At 37.5% G+C, this 19,507-nt stretch overlaps 1 protein-coding gene across 1 annotated transcript; it reads left to right on the top strand.

Annotated features, from left to right (window-relative positions):
• Positions 1 to 166: 166 nt before the first annotated feature.
• LOC113226944 (carnitine O-palmitoyltransferase 2, mitochondrial) lies at positions 167 to 18,702 on the top strand. The gene is made up of 8 exons (XM_026459760.1): positions 167 to 819; positions 1,596 to 1,774; positions 1,963 to 2,233; positions 5,740 to 5,930; positions 6,163 to 6,332; positions 7,500 to 7,613; positions 16,020 to 16,321; positions 18,146 to 18,702. Exons 1-8 carry the CDS (start codon positions 206 to 208, stop codon positions 18,270 to 18,272), a joined length of 1,968 nt encoding a protein of 655 aa, XP_026315545.1. The 5' UTR covers positions 167 to 205; the 3' UTR covers positions 18,273 to 18,702.
• Positions 18,703 to 19,507: the final 805 nt, after the last annotated feature.

Raw genomic sequence — 19,507 nt, 5'->3', positions numbered from 1 at the left:
CAAATTGCCATACTCTTTGTGGCGGCCATATTTACAGAAACCAACTTCATGTTTAGGCTGATGGCTTTGCCAAAGCCTTAATAAATTTAAAAAAAAAATCAGGGGTTCATCGGCGAGTTTATTTCATTTTAGTTGTGTTCATTAGTTTTGGTGTGGATGGGATAGACTAACCATCAGTGGTAACAAAGTTATTTAAGACTACAAAATGATTACAGTCAATAAAATTATCCATAACTATAGTGTTGCATTAAAAAAATTTGCACAAAGTAGAAACTTTGCAACCAAAGTGAAAAACATCCGGGATGTGGATTATCAATATTTGCAAAGAAGTAAGATACCGACTATGCATTTCCAGAAATCATTGCCTCGGTTACCTATCCCGGAATTATCTAAATCCGGGGAACGGTATTTGAATGCTTTAAAGCCTTTGTTGACTAGCGATCAGTATAGCGAAGCAGAACGCAGAACAAACGAATTTCTAGTAAAAGAGGGCAAAAGCCTCCAAAAGAAACTGATTGCAAAGGATAAAGTCAATAAACACACTAGTTACATTTCTGAATATTGGTTTGATCTCTATTTGCGGGATCGCTTAGCCCTTCCTGTTAACTATAATCCCTTGATTGTATTTCAAAATGATGTGAGGCCAGAGTACAATAATCAGCTTGTGAGATCTACAAACTTATTGATAAGTGCTGTGAGATTTATGTTATCCCTGAGAAGCGAACTTTTGGAGCCAGAAGTATTTCATTTAAATCCAAAGAAAAGTAACACACGACTTTTTCGAAGTGTTACAGGGATGCTCCCTGAGGCCATATCATGGTTGGTTGTATATATATTTTATGTTTCTGCTATCAAATTAGACATCCTTTTCTTATCAAAACAAACTAAGCAAACTCTCAAGATTTAAAAAAAAATAATTTCTAATCAACTTCAAAAAAAGGAGAAAGTTCTCAATTCGCCCGTAATTTCTTTTCTTTTATGTATGCTATACAATTTGTTGGAAAGGGGGTCACCTCAGTAATGATCCCATTCAAATTTGAAGAAAATCTCCACCTCTAAAGGTGGCAAATTAGGGGTCGAATCTGGTTTATAGAATTCCACCCACTTTCCACTTCCACTTTTCCACTTTCTGTTAACAGATTTCAATAAATATTGGCAAATAGATGTAATTCCACAAACTTTTGAGGTTGTTTTTTAAAGATATTGCATACATGTTTTTTTTTACAATCAACAAAAATTCTTGTAAGTATTTGTATGTACAAAGCCAAATTGGTAAAAAGAAAATTACTCAAACTCAACAAACAGGTAGGTAAATTTTGTTTAATTTTAATAATAATTTTTAGATTTGTTTTTTTTTAAATGTTGTATTAAATTTATCTTTATTTATTTATTAGATTCGCCAACAGAAATACACTATTAAACATGGTTATAAAATAGCTCTGCAGAAATTACTTGAGTGTAAACACAATAACAGGCAACAGCATGCATGCGTTATAACATCATATCGGAGGCATTTACTGTGTGTTATATTACAGACAAACAATTGGATATGATTGTAAAGAAATATGTAAATGTGTTTAAATGAAATATTTCAGGTATGGTGCATATTTATTCAAAGCATTTCCTCTAGACATGAGCCAGTTTGTTGGCCTATTTGGTGCTACACGCATTCCACAAATCGCTAAAGATAGAATATACAGAGATCCTAATAGCAAACATGTGCTGGTCCAGAGGAATGGCAATTTTTACATTTTTGATGTTCTGGATGCTGATGGTATGAATTTTCTTTGGTTCCTTATTTTCTGCTATTTATAGGAGTAATTTAAATTACAGCGCAGCACTTCAATGAGTAAGCGCTTACAGCGCGAATACGCGCGTCGTCGTCTCCTTTAAAATACGCCGTGTGCATGGACTCTTGACTTTTGTTACGTGCTTAAATGAATCCAATCAATTTTATTTCAGGAAACTTGTTAACTCCTACAGAAATCTTAGGCAATTTAAGTAGCATCTTAAATGACAATACACCAAAAGCAGAATACCCTCTTGGTGTACTCACTTGTCAAAATCGAGATGAATGGGCAACACAACGCATACATTTACAGGAATCTGGCAATGGAGATGTTCTACAAAAGATAGATTCTGCAATATTTAATTTAGTACTGGATGATGAGACAATACATGACAATAAACATAAGATCTTGCACCATTATCTTCATGGTGATGGGACCAACAGGTACTTTTTACTTACGTGATAATTCATAATGAAGCAATTACTTTTTATATTCTCATATTAGGAGTAGCGTAGGTGATAAAATGAATTAACTTGGATTTATAGGACATCAAAAATCATCATCAAACACTTGCTGAATGTCAAAAAAATTTAAACAGAACAGCATTCCGTTTGTCCAAGCATTGTCTTGTGATGAAAGTTGAACAAACAAGTCGAGATTTTATCTATATAGAATGTTCTTCCAGGCGCCGCGCCCGCACGAGCTTGCACCGCACCGCGGCGCGTTGCTTTACGCGTCGCGCCAAGGCCGCGGCGCCCACTGGTCGAAATTGAGACCGTCCCTTACATAGGAATTGAAAAAATTAAGAATTATTGGTTTAAAAAATGTATTTTTTTTATTATCTAAGAATATTACAACTTAAGCTAACATATATGTTATTATTATTATAATTATAAAAAAAAACATCAACTTAGTGGATTAAACTTGTTTAATATTACATTTTTCACTAAACTATATCTTTTGGAACGGGACGCGCGGACCACTATCTACCTAGTAACAATATCTAAGTTTTAACTCTACAGCTACACAGCTTGACAGTAATGAGATATTTTAAGACATTTTTGTTTTCATACATTTAAAATGTTTAAGACTACTTTTCGTTGCGATGAGCAGTGAAATAGGTGTAATTAAAATGTTCGGTTTTATGTCATTTCCAATATTATTTGACACAATGCAGAAAGAACTGGGGATCTTCTTGTGTACGCCTCTCACTTATGGAACGAGGCTATAGAAGGGCATGGCGAAGCCATTGCAGTGTCTTTAGATATTTCTAAGGCCTTTGACAGGGTCTGGCATGCAAGGCTTTTAAGCAAGCTTCCCTCTTATGGGCTTCCCACTGACCCTTGCAATTGGATTTCGGATTTCTTAAGTGAACATTCGATTCCAGTGGTCTTAAAAGGCTACTTACTCTTCCGAACATCGGCCGATAGAACCGGAGTTCCTCAGGGTTCTGTACTGTGCGCAACCCTCTTTGTGCTGTATATAAACGACATGTTGATTCCAGGTACCTTTGGGTATGCTGATGACAGCACAGTTGTGGACAGGTACTTGACCAATGCAAGGGTCAGTGGGGAAGAAATCCAGTCTTGTCGAGAGTCCATGGTTAGTCGTTTGAATTTGATACTTAAGGCAGTCTCAGATTGGGGCGATGCTAATCTTGTCAAATTGAATGCTACCAAAATGCAGGCGTGTCTTTTCTGCACTAAATGGTGTCCCTTTCACCTGACTCCGACTTTTCGTGATATATCCATACCGATAGCCGACCGTCTTCATCTATTTGGAACGGACCTGTCGTCCAATCTGAACTTCGACAGATACATTGAAGCCATGGCCAAAAATGCAGCCAAGAAGCTTGGCATCCTTTCTAAGGTGAGGCGTTACTTCACACCAGGACAGTTGATTCAGCTGTACCAAGCACAAGTCCGGTCGTGTATGGAGTACTGCTGCCACTTATGGGATGGCTCTGCTAAATACCAACTGCCCACCTTGGATTCAATCGACAAGCGTGCTAAGAGGCTTATAGGTGACGCGGAATTAGTAGAAGCGAAGCTGTAGAGCCTTGAACGCCGCCGTAGAGTTGCCAGCTTATCGGTATTCTACAGGTTATATCACGGAGAGAGAGCAATGGAATTGCATAATTTGATTCCGCCTTCCCCTTTCCATCATCGGGAGACTAGACGTGGGCAAGGGTTCCACCCCTATGTTTCGCTTTTCGCTTCCACATTTATATGGCGAGCAGCTAGGGAGTGGAATTCCCTGCCTGCAGACTTGTTCCCCGAACGCTATAACTTGGACGTTTTCAAGGCGAGAGTGAATAGGCATTATTTAGATGTACATGCTACAGCCTCGACCTCATCGTCACTATCCATCAGGTGAGAAGGAGGTCAAATGCGCACTTATTTTTTTATAAAAAGAAACGCCACATTATTTTTAAATGTATGTGTGTAATGTATATAAGGGAAGGTCTAAATTCCGACCAGTGTGCATCGCGCCGATTTGAATGGACTGGGCTTGCGCCACGGGCGTGCCCGGGCGGCCTCGCGCCAACCCTCGCGGCGCTTAGGCACTTAGTCTATATTTTTTTTATACTTTATGAAATCAAGTGATGGGACGAACAAGTCGTGCATGACGGTAAGCTACACGCCTGTCAATAACAGTTGCATTGCCACTCAGAGCTTTAAATCGCAAAGATCTCAGGGGCACTGCCGCTGCGCCTATCACCCAGAGACACAAGTTGACAAGTCCTATGTGCCTGTAATTTCACCAATTTTGTCTGGTTTGAGCTACCGTTGGAAAATGTCGCATGAAAAAAGCATAGCTATTTCTGCTGCCACTTTTGTTTTATGCAGTGGCTATAATATACCCGATTTGTTTAAAAAAAACAAAAGTACTACCCTGGTGGATGTCATTTGTTAAGATTTTATTGAATTGAACAAGCACAGTTTGTTTTTCGAACTCATATAAGTTATTAATTTGAAGGCTGCCAAATACCGAATGAGCGCCAAAAGTCACGGGTCGCCACGCGCGCACTCACGTAGCTCCTTTGAAGTTACCTACTCACGGCGAATCCGAACAGGCGGCCACGGGCGAGCAAGCGCAGCGGTACGGGCACCGAATTGTGTTAGCTCGAGTTCATAAAAAGCATCTCGAGTCGACTCGTTGTGGGAGTAACTCTTACTAACTCAACTCACCCATCGCTCCTCAGACGGCCTTCTTCCCACCACGACGCACGCATTGGCGCGAGCTCTCTTCCCACGGCGCGTTGGCACGCGGCGCGGCCCGTGAAACCGCGCGCTGTGGGAAGCCAACTTAGCACTACCACTAGCAACACATGCGATATACACAACTTTGCAAATGCAGATTTATGAGTTTTATATCACTTCTTACTGCTGAAAACTTTGTCGACATGGAGCGCGATGGTATTTAGTTGACAACACTTAAAATATTATGTACAAATAACATTTTCACTTCTCATGCACTTAAAGTTCGTATTTATGCTGGGTATAGGCTACTTAAAATAGGATTTTATGCTCTAGCGCATAAAATAAAATCGTCGTTAAAAACAGCCGCGCACACTGGAACTGGAACTTTATAAAATAAAGGCATCTCAAGTTCATAATAAAATACAAAGTAATGCACTGAATATGCCAGGAAAAACAATCACATCAAATATATCTAATTGTTGAATTTAGCATTCAATTTTAATTAAATAATCGTTTATTTGTAATATTACTGTTTGATTTCCTCGCCATCGAAGTGAAAAGCAGAGTCGACTTAAGAATCCATGCCTACGGCTCGGGTGGATATACTCGTCCCGGGTTAAATGACGCGTTTTATGCACTTGTTGTACAATCTACTAAATATAGGCATATATAGTGCATATAAAAATTAAGTCAAAATTTATAATATTTTTTAATAAACGTATTGAAAAACGAACTTAATTTTCCAGGTGGTTTGACAAGTCTTTCAGCCTAATTGTAACTCGAGACGGAGTGTCAGGTATAAACTTCGAACACTCTTGGGGCGATGGGGTCGCCGTGCTAAGATTCTTTCAGGATATATATGCGGAAACCATAAAGAAACCATTCATTCACCCAGACACAAAGCCAGCAAATAGTAACATAAATGTAACTAAATTAGGTATGTGGTTTATTTGCTATTTTGTAAAACATTTTAACTTTTCTATGAAGAAATCTCTAAAGTCTCAAAGTCTATCCACATAGATCTCGTTACCACGTAACGAAAGCGAAATGACAACGAAAAACTGAGAGAACAATAACACAATTACACAATTAAATTAATATACTTTTCATCTATTTGGCCTTAATCGACCAATGCTGAATTAAGGCCTGTTTTATATTTACGATTATAGATCTCGAGCTAGATGACAAGTCTAAACTTTTCATTCAAAAGGCTAAAAATGAGTACAAGGATTGGTGTGACTCTTTAAGTATAGACTACATACTGTATGAGGGCCTGACTAAGGAAGCCTGCAAAAAGTTCAAAGTCAGTCCCGATTGTATTATGCAGCTTGGTTTTCAGGTAATGTGAAGATATAAAATTAGGTTATTTAACAAAAAACTTACTACAATACTTAACCAGATAAGATTATATATATGATAAGGATTTTTTTGCTGTTAATTTGCCCGTGAGGAGTGCCTGACGTTAAAACATAATATATCAATATATAGAGGTTATAACAAAAAAGCACGCATATACAGGGTGTAACAAAAAGCGTCAAAACATGATGGTGTATTCGGACGACAGATCGAGTGGCGGCGCGATTGCGCGAGAGATGCCGGCGGCAGTATGTTCTCGACGTGAGCACTACAAACAAACAAAGCAAAAGGGCGAGTTTCGCCAAAATTACAAAGACCAAAGACAAAATCCGGATATGTTCTACGATAACGCTAGAATGACCGTCGAAACGTTTGACTATATTCTTAGAAATATCAAGGCAAAATTGAACTCACACTAATTATGAACAAATAGTATCTCTATTGTTCTCTATAGTGATACTTCTATTTTTATAGTCGATATTTTTGCTGTCCCATATTGGTGGCCCTTTTTAAAATTGGCGTAATGATTTCCAGCGACGACATCTCTAAATTTGATTGATCGAAACATAGGTGTCGCCACGCCTAAGGTTCCATCATAACGTAAATTACATATGCGACATTCTTTCTATCACAACAACCTTTAAATAGAGTATCTTTTTTTATGTACACTTCTTCTAACTCCATTCTACTTCATGGGACTACTATAATTGTCCTAACAGGTCCTTGACCTCATATCGATCCTCCGGATCTGATGCAGTGGGATCCTCTGATCCCTATGATGGGCCTCCACACACACCCCTACAGCCCTTCCTCTGCCACCGCTTCATGCCCCTTGTACCTTCAGTACAAGTGGCGATCTCATTCTAATTCTGTTACTGATTCATTCAAGAACAGACATTATGTCTATCTTCTTTCGATAAGAAAGTCTTAAAATATATAAATTAATTTAATTAAACAAACTATTGAACAAAAAATCAATGCAAAATTACTTTTTCATTGTAACTCACTACATTTTTTAAATTCCTGTACACATTTCCGTTACACCTGTATACAAGTAAAAGATCACTTTAAAAAGGTTTTTATGGTGAATATTATTTTCATATTCGAGTATGCATGTTATTTACTCATTATGATATATGAATTATTTCAGGCTGCGTTCCACCTGCTCCATGGTAAGTATGTCGGCACTTACGAGTCGTGCAGTACTTCAGCTTTTAAACATGGCAGGACTGAAGCGATGAGGCCATGTACCGTGCATACTAAGGTATGTAAATATGAAATCTTTTGTAAGTTTTTACACTAATCTAATGTGGCTATGTTTTGTGATAAAACTATAATATTTTATTCTGCGTACATATTTTATTTATTTTGTTTTCTTTCTTTGCAGTATGATGAAAGTCCTATTTGTTATTATCCTTTCTTTACTGTAGTACCATTAGACAGTGCCATTGATGGTACAGAGGCATTTTTTTGCCATTGTCCCATTAATGGTACCGTGGAATTTTTGTTTTTGCCCTCGATCCATTGAATGTACACACGCCGGCAAATCAAGCTACACATGACGTATCTTGCTCCGTTGCACTGGAAACGATTTTCGAACAAAAATATGTAGTCTGATGTGCCGTTGTCCGTAGTACTAATATTGCATAGCATATGTTATACCGGGTGTAACAGAAAGGTGTGGTCATATTAAAGGACCCAAATGTACACTTGATTTAGACCCTGTGTGCAAAATATCAAATAAAAATAAGTGACTTTTATTGTTGATATAAGTTTATGTTTGTATAAATAGTGATTGTCCGAAACAACCACTGCGTCACAACTCTATTGCTAGTTACGTTACTACGACTTCACAAATTCATTCATGAAACCTGGGCGGCCGCAAGCGGGGCGAAAGAACAGCTGACTACAATTGAAATGCCATTGTAAAAACATGATTTAAATATGTTGATAATACGTTAATATTAAGTAACAAAATCTTTAAATACATAAAAAATCGAATTATCTCTAACAACATTATTTTATGCCATACCTAGGTACGCGTACGTACTTATTTACATACAATTTAAAGAATATTTATTTACTTATTAAGCCCGTAGTTACGCACGCCTTCATCGTATACACATTCTACATAGTTTCGTATTAATACATTTATTTACGACAATTTTACAATAGTGGATACTTTTTTAATTGGTACTTACCTACTGTTCAATTCATACACGTTTTAATGAATTTCCTACGAATTGTAATTCACTGTTGTACAATGTACGAAATATTGACTTGATTACGATAATTTTGAATAATAAGTACAATCACTGCACGCACTGCTGGCACATTTCACACATTTACAGGTAAGGTTCCTTTTTTGGTTTTGAGGTAATGCCGACCTCCATGTAATATGCATATTTCCGTGCGTCGGTACAGAGACTGCTCTACTCTTTGAAGCATCTGCCGAGTGATTTGACTAAACGCCATTTCGATCCGCTGCCTCATTTCTTCTGCGCTTTCACAGGACTCCGCATAAACAATATTTTTTATATGACCACATAAAAAAAAATCGAGCGGTGTCAAGTCTGAGGACCGCGCTGGCCAGGGTACAGGACCTCCCCGCCCAATCCACTGCGGGAAACGGTCGTTCAGATGGGAACTTACATTTCGAGCAAAATGTGCGGGTGCTCCATCGTGCTGGAAAGTCATCCTGTGTTCCATCACGAGTCTCACGTATTGTGTCACTGGCAGGGCCATCAGAACGTCATCAAAGTCTTCTGTTAGGAATCTTAAATAATTGGCCCCATTCAGACTTGCCGGCAAAAACACTGGACCGATGACGGCACAACCTATTATACCAGCCCACACGTTAATCCGCCACTGGTGTTGAAAATTTGATTCCCTTGATACGCGGGGATTCAAATGAGTCCAAAAATGTTCATTGTGCATATTGATAATGCCCGCACGCGTAAATGACGCCTCGTCTGTCCACAGTACCGACGAAGCGAAGTCGGGAAACCTCCCAACCTGGTCGCGGTACCAGCGGCATAATGCCAAACGTGGATCATAGTCCGCTTGTAACAGCTCCTGCGTTCTTTGAAAATGGTATGGGTGCTGGCCGTCATCCCGTAGCACACGCTGCCGCAGCATGACGAGTACTTGTCTTTGGATTGCCGAGAAAATGTCCCAAAACATCTGCCTCGAATTCTGGGTCTCGTGAACTCGGCCGGCCTTCAGAACTGGAACCACGGAACGATCCACTATTATGAAGTCTCATAACCATCTTCCTGAAGCATTCCAGAGTAGGAAATAGTCAACGTCGATTTTCTGGGACGCCATCAATAAATTTGGCGAGGCTGGCGCAAGCTCCCATCGGCTGCGCCTACGCACAACATCATCTCTAATAATCACTATTGCTTAAGCGTGACATAGTTTAAATAAACACAAAAACGAGACACAAACAAAACGATGACACCTATTTAGTCCTCACAACGCAAACGGCAATTACAGACTGTTACAAAAAATTAAAAAATAGTGCCTCTGCCTCAGCTGCGGCACATCAAAGGACGCCGACTGAAACGCAAATTTTGGAATATAGGGTAACGTTTTCATAATGTACCTACCGGATGAAATTAAAATTATTACCATGCTTTTAAAATAAGACCCTTCTCATGGTACAAATTATGTAATTTTTACATACACATTAAACGAATACCTATATCCTACGTATCTACGACCTTCAACGTTGCACTGCATACGCCTTTGTTTGTAAACATAGCCATCACCCGTACCACTTCCACACGACGCAAGAACTGACTGGGTGATTACGGATATACTGCACTAAGGAGGCAGTCACCCATCGGAAATCCACGACGTCCGAAACGAAAGCCTAACACACTAACCACTACACCATGGAGGCAGTCGACAATAGGAATCAAATCTACGACCTCCGAAACGAAAGCCTAACACTCTAACCACTACACCATGGAGGCAGTCGACTATAGGAATCAAATCCACGACCTCCGAAAAGAAAGCCTGACACTAACCACTAGACCATGGAGGCAGTCGACTATGGGAATCAAATCCACGACCGCCGAAACGAAAGCCTAACACTCTAACCACTACACCATAGAGGCAGTCGACTATGGGAATCAAATCCACGACTTCCGAAAAGAAAGCCTAACGCTCTAACCACTAGACTATGGAGGCAGTCGAACATGGGAATCAAATCTACGACATCCAAAAAGAAAACCTAACACTCTAACAACTACACCATAGAGCCAGTCAACTATGAGAATCGAATCCACGACCTCCGAAACGAGTCTAACATTAATCACTACTCCACATCACGATGTATAAAATCAAATGCTGGCGGTGAAAGTCAAAGGTGATATTTTTGCCGCTAAAGTTGCCGCCAAAGACTTGCGACTTCGCTACGAATACGTATCGCGTACGCAAGGCGACTAATCTTGATACTTTGTTTATTTAGGTAAGATTTTTTATGGTTTTACACTATTGCTAATTTAAACTATTCTAAAATATTTCTTTAGATGAGTAGATATTATTAGGAAGTAAGAACCTTAACAGGTTCAACGGATGTTAATTATTTCAATTTCACCATGTAATAAACCCATACACAGAAAGTTGTCGTGTGTAGATAAGTCAAATTAAGCGTAAACCTGTTGTTAGAAACGTGTGCTCAGCAATAGACGTATGTAAGTTAGTAAAGTACTATTTTTGCACAAGGTTTAGTCCACTACACTTGCATAGTAAGTACTGGTTGGAGACATGACATTCTCGCATCTTTGAAGATTTCGGCAATTATCTCCGAAATCCAAGTTTTCTCCCGATATTTTCATTTCCAAGCAAAAGATGAAAATTACAATAATTAATTCGTGGTCAACGATCAAAACTAATTTCTTGACGCTTGCCGACCTTCAGATTGCACCTTTACGATGAAAGTGTCCCAATACAAAATTTCTACTTACGGGAATACGCAACATAAGATTTCAAGTTGTGACATTTTCATATTATTTTATTTATTACTCTTGAAGTACTAAAAGTGATGGCGTTATTAGTCTTTGAAAATAATGAGGAAAAATGGAACTTTACAACTGAAAATTGTTTCTGATCATTTTAATGTTCAACAATTTAAAAACATAATTTACAAAAACTAGCCGCCAATAGATCTTTTTTTTAACGATTTTTTTGTTATCATTTAACGTATTAAGAATTAAGTCTTTTTAATGTTCATCAGCTAAGCAAGATGTCATAACCCTTGATATTGTTTTGTGGTCCCTGTTTCACAATTAAAAAAGAAGAAAGTCCACGAAACAAAATAGTAAGTCCCTTTAAAAAGTAAGTTACTAAAAAAATGTACTTTTTTTAAATATTAAGCGACGGGTCGAACAAGTCGTGTACCCGGTGGAAAGCGTCACGCCTGTCCATAACAGTAGCACTGCCGCTCGAAGACTACTGCTACGGCGTCCATCTCTCTGAGACATAGTTGACAAGTCCCATGTGCCTGTAATTTCACCAGCACCCTTACCCTTCAAAACTGTAACACGGTAAAGTGGCAGTACTACGCTGGACGAACTCACAAGGAGCTCTACTGCTACTAGTGATTTTTGAATATGATTTTCGGAACGAAAATGGCTCAAATGCTAATCCGTCAGTGGCAGCGTGTTGTCTTTGCAAATGCAGATTCAACAATAAATGCAGCGTTAATATTTCGACGCGGGAGTAGAATTTTTAAACTGAAAGAACAAAATGAAAGGGACCTTTATGAATCAGTGCTATTCGAGCTTTAATTGCACAATTTCATCTTCACCACAGTGCAGCAGTGTGACTAATGTAACAAAATATTTTTTTAAGATATTTTTACGGTATAAACTCATTTTTTAATTTTTTGATTTGGGTCACTTTCATTGTAAGGGTGCGAAGTATTAGTCGGATAATTGCGTCATATTGCGTCATGCGTTAGAAGAAACATACCGACTGATTCGCTAGCCGCCATGCGTTAGAACAGTACCGACGGATAGAAAGAGACAAATTTCATTCATTGAAATACAATAGATGAATGCGTATTATTACATATGATATGGTAAAAAGAAACAGAGATAACTTTAAATATGTGTTTTTTAGAGGACATTAGTTTTATTAATGGATATTAAATGGAAATTTGTGTATTTTGTATGTTTGAGGATATGAAGTTAACGAAACCATATTACGTTATTATGTACTAAGTTTTAAATAATAGTTTTATTATGAAGTAGTGTATTTTGGCAAAGTAATCGATAATATTTATTTTTCATTAAATGTTCACACGCATATTACATGAATAAAATAATAATAAATTTAGTAAATTATAACATAGTAATAAGAATATGGCATTAAGTACTTTATCATTTACAATAACATGCCTGAATTTCACAATTTTTTCAAGTTACGTAATTTGGTTGTATTATGATACTCAATAGAGATGTGATGTGACTATTTATTTTCGTTAAATGACATCAGCTGATCGAAACTGTTCATGGCGAAATTTCCATAAATAACGTAGTGTGTACTAAAACAACTTTGCTAACTAGTTTCATACCATTAACTGAGTCCGAGCTTCAAATATGACCACACCTTTCTGTTACACCCTGTATATTGACACGGAGTGTATATTGACACCTCAGATATAAATATGTAAACGCGTAAGTATTTTCTAAACACCTATTGAAGCACCAGTAGCACTTCTTTCAAATCATTGAGATTTAGAGCCCTGAGTGGCACTGCAACTGTTATGGACAGGCGTGTCGTTTACCATCAAGCGCACGACTTGTTCGTCTCATCACTGGGTGAACTCTTTCACAAGGAGCTCTACTGCAGCTATTATTATGTTTAAGTTTATATATCACTTAGTACGTGGGGCGCACTATAAGTTTCTGGAATGAATAAGAAAAAAGTACTATAAATGGTCAGAAATTAATTTATTGTTTCTCAAAATATTCTCCGTTAGCGTTAATGCACTTTTTCATACGAATGAACCAATTTTGAAAACATTTATGCCACTCCTCCGTGATAATCTCTGAAACATATTTTTCATACTCTTCGACAGCCTTTACAGGTGATGAAAATTGTTGACCGCGTAACTGGTTCTTAATTTTTGGAAATAAATAAAAGTCGTAAGGTGCCAGGTCGGGACTGAACGCGGAATGGCTCATAAGGTCGTTGTTCACCCTCAAAGATTAATTTGTCTGTCTGGCCGTGTGAGAACTGGCATTATCGTGGTGCCAGATGATACGGTGCTTACGGTTACTTTTACGGAGTTTATCAATAACTTCCGGCAAACAAATGGTCGTGTACCAATCAATACTCACGGTACAACGATTCTCCAAAGCAACAGTAGCCACGTGTCCAGTTTTATTAAAAAAAGAAGCAACCATCCGCTTAGAGGCACTTTGCACGCGCGCCACTTTGGTTGGTTTCAGTTCATCTCGAAAGACCCATACGCTCGATTGCTGCTTTGTTTTGGGATCGTAACTATAAATCCATGTTTCGTCACCTGTTACTACGTCCTACACCAAATTTGACGCCCCTTCATTGAATCTGGTGTGTCAAGTGACGCGATCCGTTTTTGAGCCTCAGTCAAATTGTGTGGGATCCACTGAGAGCACAGCTTTTTCACACCCAAATGTTTGTGTAGTATTTATTGTATTTGACTCATGCCTATGCCTAAAGATGACCGAATCTCATAGTATGTCTGCCTGTCTGTTTTGATCATCCGGCGCACAGCATCGATGTTTTTGTTGTTCACAGCAGTGGACGGGTGACCATCACGAAGTTCTTCACTGAAATTCACACGACCGCGTTTGAATTCTGCGAACCAGCTACAAATAGTCGTCTTGCATGGTTTCTTGGCTTGCTTCATCGCCAAAAGCAGTTCCAAGCCGAGCGAAGCGCCGCTGAGCTGTTAAATTACACTTAATGTCGTAGAAAATCATACTACGACAATTTTCATGAGCTAAATCAATAGTGTTGTAGACAACCAATTTCTAAAATAACGCCGCAATGTGAAAACAAGTGACAGTCAGATGAAACAAACTGTATTCTACAGCCAAAGAGTTCCATTTTCAAATGTTGTAATTACTTTTTAAATATTGTTTATGTAAGTGGCCAGTTCCGAAAACTTATAGTGCGCCCTATGTATCATAAAAAAATAATGTAATCTTGAATTAAGTTTATTTATAATTTATCCGTAGACCAACTAATATAAGTAGATGGAACAATTAATATACCCATATATCAAACATAAAGAAAATATCGTTTATTTAAAAAAGTGCGTATTTACAATAGATCAACTATTTCTTTGAGGATCAAATAATAATATTCCTTCTAATAGTGGGGCGTCAATATTGCCAACTACAGCTCATTACACATAGCATGGGTACGGTGACGTTTGTATGTAGCTTTAGTGATGTAAATCGAATGAAAATAAATCTATTTAAGTATCTTATCGATATAATTTATGCCGAACAAAGAATCGATTTGCAGATTTTGTTTAAGAACGATAATAAACGTATCAAAAAGAATCAAAGGGGAAGGAGAAAGGAAATGTTATTAAGTTACTAAAAAACTACACAGCAAACTAAAAAAATCGACAACAACCAAACGAAAATTCTACAACGAAGCATAAAATCAACAGCAAACCAACGAAATTATAACAATGACTCCCAAATACATCATCCAAAACTCAAAACAAAAGAAAATTACCTGCATACATCGAGTATATACTCGATGCCTGCATACAAGGTTATTGTAATACAATTTGTACACGTATTGACGTGAGCTACACAATAACCTACGCGATTTATCGATTCTATTGTGGAGTTATTATATAGTGGAGTTATTTCACAAAAAATCTCAATATATACATTTCATTTTCTATCAACTTAACATACTTAAAATTATAACTGTAACAAATATTGTTTGTTTTTGGTATAATTATTACAACGAATTCACTATTTCTTTCAGTAACCTGATTGAAAGATGCATGTAACGTAAATATTTGAAATGTGACAGTACCCATCCTATGTGATATGGAGTTTAGGAAGGTATTTGGACGATATTCAATACAACTTGTTTTTTATTGAATGCATATTCATTTAATAAGAAATGTGTAATTTGTCATTAAATGAATATAAATAAAATAATTATTGTTTTAATAGGTTGACAACAATATATTATTATGATTAACCACAGCTTTCCAATTACAGTGGCACTGATTTTAAGATGGTCACACATAAGAGCTTAACTTGTAATTTGTTGGGCTATGATGAGAGAGCAGAATCTATACTAGAGATTACCCTGTGTTAAAGTACACCAACCCCCCATTCTCGAATTTTACCTATTTATACAATTTTGCAGTATGATGATGTCTATATTTTTGACTTGACACTTATTTAACTAGATACCTTTTTAAGACCAGAAAAACGTGTGGGTTTGTCAAGACGGGCGACAAGCGTGCTTTGCGATATGAACTTAGTAATAATAATGATAATCTATTTAACTAATAAATAAAGTAACAATAATTGGATTGTTTTTTTATGTATTTCGTGTCTGTTAATTTACCTTTCATTATGTATGTTCTATACATATATTTTGGTATAAACGTTACATAATCAATTGTTCACAGGCGTTTTGTGACGGCCTCCATAGTAAGAAGGCTTCTAAGGATGATTTGCGAGCAATCTTGCAAGAGTGTTCTACAACGCACTCCGAGCTTGTCAAACAAGCTGCAATGGGCCAAGGGTTTGACCGTCATCTGTTCGCATTAATGAAAATCGCCCAAGACAACAATATACCGACACCAGAGTTGTTCGATTCTTACGAATACAAGATTTTAAACAAATCCATACTAAGCACCAGTACGTTGTCATCACCTAGTGTACTCGCTGGAGGTTTCGGACCAGTTATCCCGGAAGGACTCGGTATTGGGTAAATGTTTATTTAGTTGTTGGTTTTCGTTTATACTTAGTTAATAAATATATGAGTTTTTGAAGCTCACATAAAAACCAAAAATGATTTTGAAATTAACTTCATTTTAAAAACTTGTCCAACCATAATGCTACATGTCATAGAAATCATTCGACACGTGGTCAGAATAAGCCCTTCGGTACAGTCGGTCTACATTCACAATCGGTCCAATTTCGCTATTCGTCTACTTTCCCGATCGTTCCGCTTGTCCAAATGGTTCACTTTCCTGATTCATCTATTTCCCATTTCGTCTACTTTCCCGATCGGTCGATTTTCACTATTCGTCTACTTTCCCGATCTGTCCACTTGTTTTTCCCGATTCGTCCATTTTAAATTTCGTTTCATTTCCAGATCGGTCTACTGTCCTGATTGATCCACTTGTCCAAATGGTCCACGTTTTAAGCATGTAAATTAATAACATTTTACAAAAAAAAATGAATAATACTTTTGAAGTCGGTTTTTTCAGTACTCTATACTGAGATTATCTGAGTAGACGCATCATTAAGGAAGACCTATCGGGAAAGTAGACCATATGGTAAAGTAGACCAAACGGGAAAGTACACCAAACAGGAGAGTAGATGAAATTGAAAAGTAGACCAAACAGGAAAGTAGACGAAATGGGAAATAGACGAATCGGGAAAAACAAGTGGACGAATGGTAAAAGTAGACCAATTGTACCGAAGGGAGAATTAAGAGATACTACATAAAAGGTGCTAACTAAATAATGAATTACAAGGTTAAAATAAGATTAATAAAAAGACGTTTTTAGTTTTAGTTTTTTCATTCTTAACTATTACAAGTTTTGCTCAAATTATCCGCCTCTGTTTTACATAATAATAATTATTAATAACGCACACTCATAGCCCCGTACTAGGGAAACCCTGTATCGCGGGTGCCATGGACACACACATAGACAACTACAAATTACATCCAAACTCACGAGAAAAATAAATATAGGCCATACAAATATTTCTCCCGGCTCGGGAATCGAACCTGGGACCTCCGCGTGGCAGTCCAGCATAGTAACGGTTCGGCCACGTAAGCAGTTAAAATTTTTACATGGCATCTTTTTCTTACTTCAGTTTGTTGTTGTTCCAAATCGCAGTTCTTTTTTCCATAGTATCAAAAGCGGTGCTAATTCTTTCTATTACAATTTATTTTAGGTCCCCTTTGTAGCATAAACTAGTTTCTTTACACATCATAAGGCGAGATTTTGTGTAATTAAATAAAAATGTAATTAAATAATTTCTATTACCGTGACAAGTAGGGGTCAGCGAGTTAAAGCTAAGAAATGACCCCCAAACTCCTAAAATATTTTGTCGGTCCAACCGCGTAAATGTTAATAAAAATATGAAAGGGTTGTAACCCTAACTAGCCGTGAACAGGTTCACGGCAATGAAATGGGAAACTTCCGGTCCACAAAATTTATTAAAGATGTAAAGTTTAAAGAAAGGCCCTAAATGGGCCGAGAAACTGAATTACAGAAATAGATACATGAAGGGTGTAGACTTATAAGTTGTTACACATGATTAGCTTATTAACAGCTCCGACTGTTGTGGCGGTCGAGCTGGGAGTGACCGTGGTACGAAAACAAAATGAGAAAGTGAATGAAGATGGAACAATTCAAATTTAAAATTTAAATACACGTAAAATAAAAAAAAATGATAGGATACAAGAAGAGAGAGGCGTTACAAAAAGGTGAGATGACGGTGAAAGGAGGTCACACCGTCACAAATATAATCTAGTTTCTGGGTTATAAGTATTAAATGTGTTTTTTTTTTTCAGATATTCAGCATTCGCCGACAAATTAGGTGCGGCAGTATCAAGCTACCGTACGCACAACGACAGCACGCAGTTTGTTGAAGCTTTACAAAAATCATTTATTGACATCACTAAAATTTTGTCTGGGTAATTATTTTCTTACGCACACTTCACACCAAGAATGCATTTTATTGTTTTTAAATGAATTTGTTGCTTTTCGACATTAATTGCCAATATCGAAAATCATCGTCTTAATCGAATGGCATGGCATGGCGTTTAGCATGTATACCACGCATGTACAGTAGATAATGATGTGAAGTGTGCCTTATATAACAATAGTAAGCATAATAAAGTGAATTTTGATCAATTAAAAAATGGTTATTAGGGTAAGAGTATTGTTTATTTGCAAGTCTTTAGTATTCATAGTCAATTTCTAATTTAATTTGTTCTATAGTGACAATAGAAAAAATGTAACTACACATACTTGAGAGCAATTTAGATAAATCGACCACTTCTGTTTTTTTTTACTAATGATGCTATTTATTTTTAGTTTTACGATTTCCACCAAGAAATAATGAGCAGATTTATCTACTCTCAACATATTTAAGACATTATAGTAGCATTCTTTTATGATTTTTATATATAAATAATATATATATAATAATAAATAGATTTATATATACAGGGTTACTGGTAACTCATAAAAATAGGTAAAAAATGTGGGCCAATTAATTTGTCGTCGATAATACCCATCCAAACATTAAGCGAAAACCTACGCTGGGATGCGGTTGGTTTCAGTTTCTTAGGATTTGCTTCTGCCTTCGGTGCCCAGTAATGTAAGTTGTGGTAATTTGTGATACCATCACGGTCAAAACATGACTCATCAGTCCACAGAATGTTTTTTAAAAAGTCTTCGCTTTCAGCGTCGGCACTTAGCATAAAACGACAAAATTCAAGCCGTCTTGGCGGATCTCCCTCTTCTAATGACTGGACAGATTGATAGTGGTATGGATGTCGGCCTGACAAGTGAACTACAGACCAAACTTTCCACTGTGACATACCAAGCTCACGCGCTACGATGTTTGTCGATATGTTGGGGTCGTCAATAAAACGTTGAAGAATCAGCTCTTCGTCCTCAGCCGTGTATCTCCGAGAACGACCAGTGTCAATTTGCCTGCTTCTTTGGACGCTGCCAGTTTCAGATATCCGCCGATAAGTCGATCCAAAAACACTAACGTGTGGGAGTCGGCGGTTGGGAAAGCGACGTTGATATTCTCTCCGCGCCTGAGCAGCGTTATCGTCACTAAGTCCGTAACAGTACATTATGTCAGCGTATTCAGGGTTAGAATATGCCGCCATAGTCAGCACTTATGAAGGCACAGCGCA

The sequence above is a fragment of the Hyposmocoma kahamanoa genome, unplaced genomic scaffold (assembly GCF_003589595.1).
Source record: "Hyposmocoma kahamanoa isolate Upper Pololo Valley unplaced genomic scaffold, ASM358959v1 202, whole genome shotgun sequence".
Classification (NCBI taxonomy): Eukaryota; Metazoa; Arthropoda; class Insecta; order Lepidoptera; family Cosmopterigidae; genus Hyposmocoma; species Hyposmocoma kahamanoa.
The sequence above is the reverse complement of the archived record's forward strand: the minus strand, read 5'-3'. Positions and strand labels throughout refer to the sequence as shown.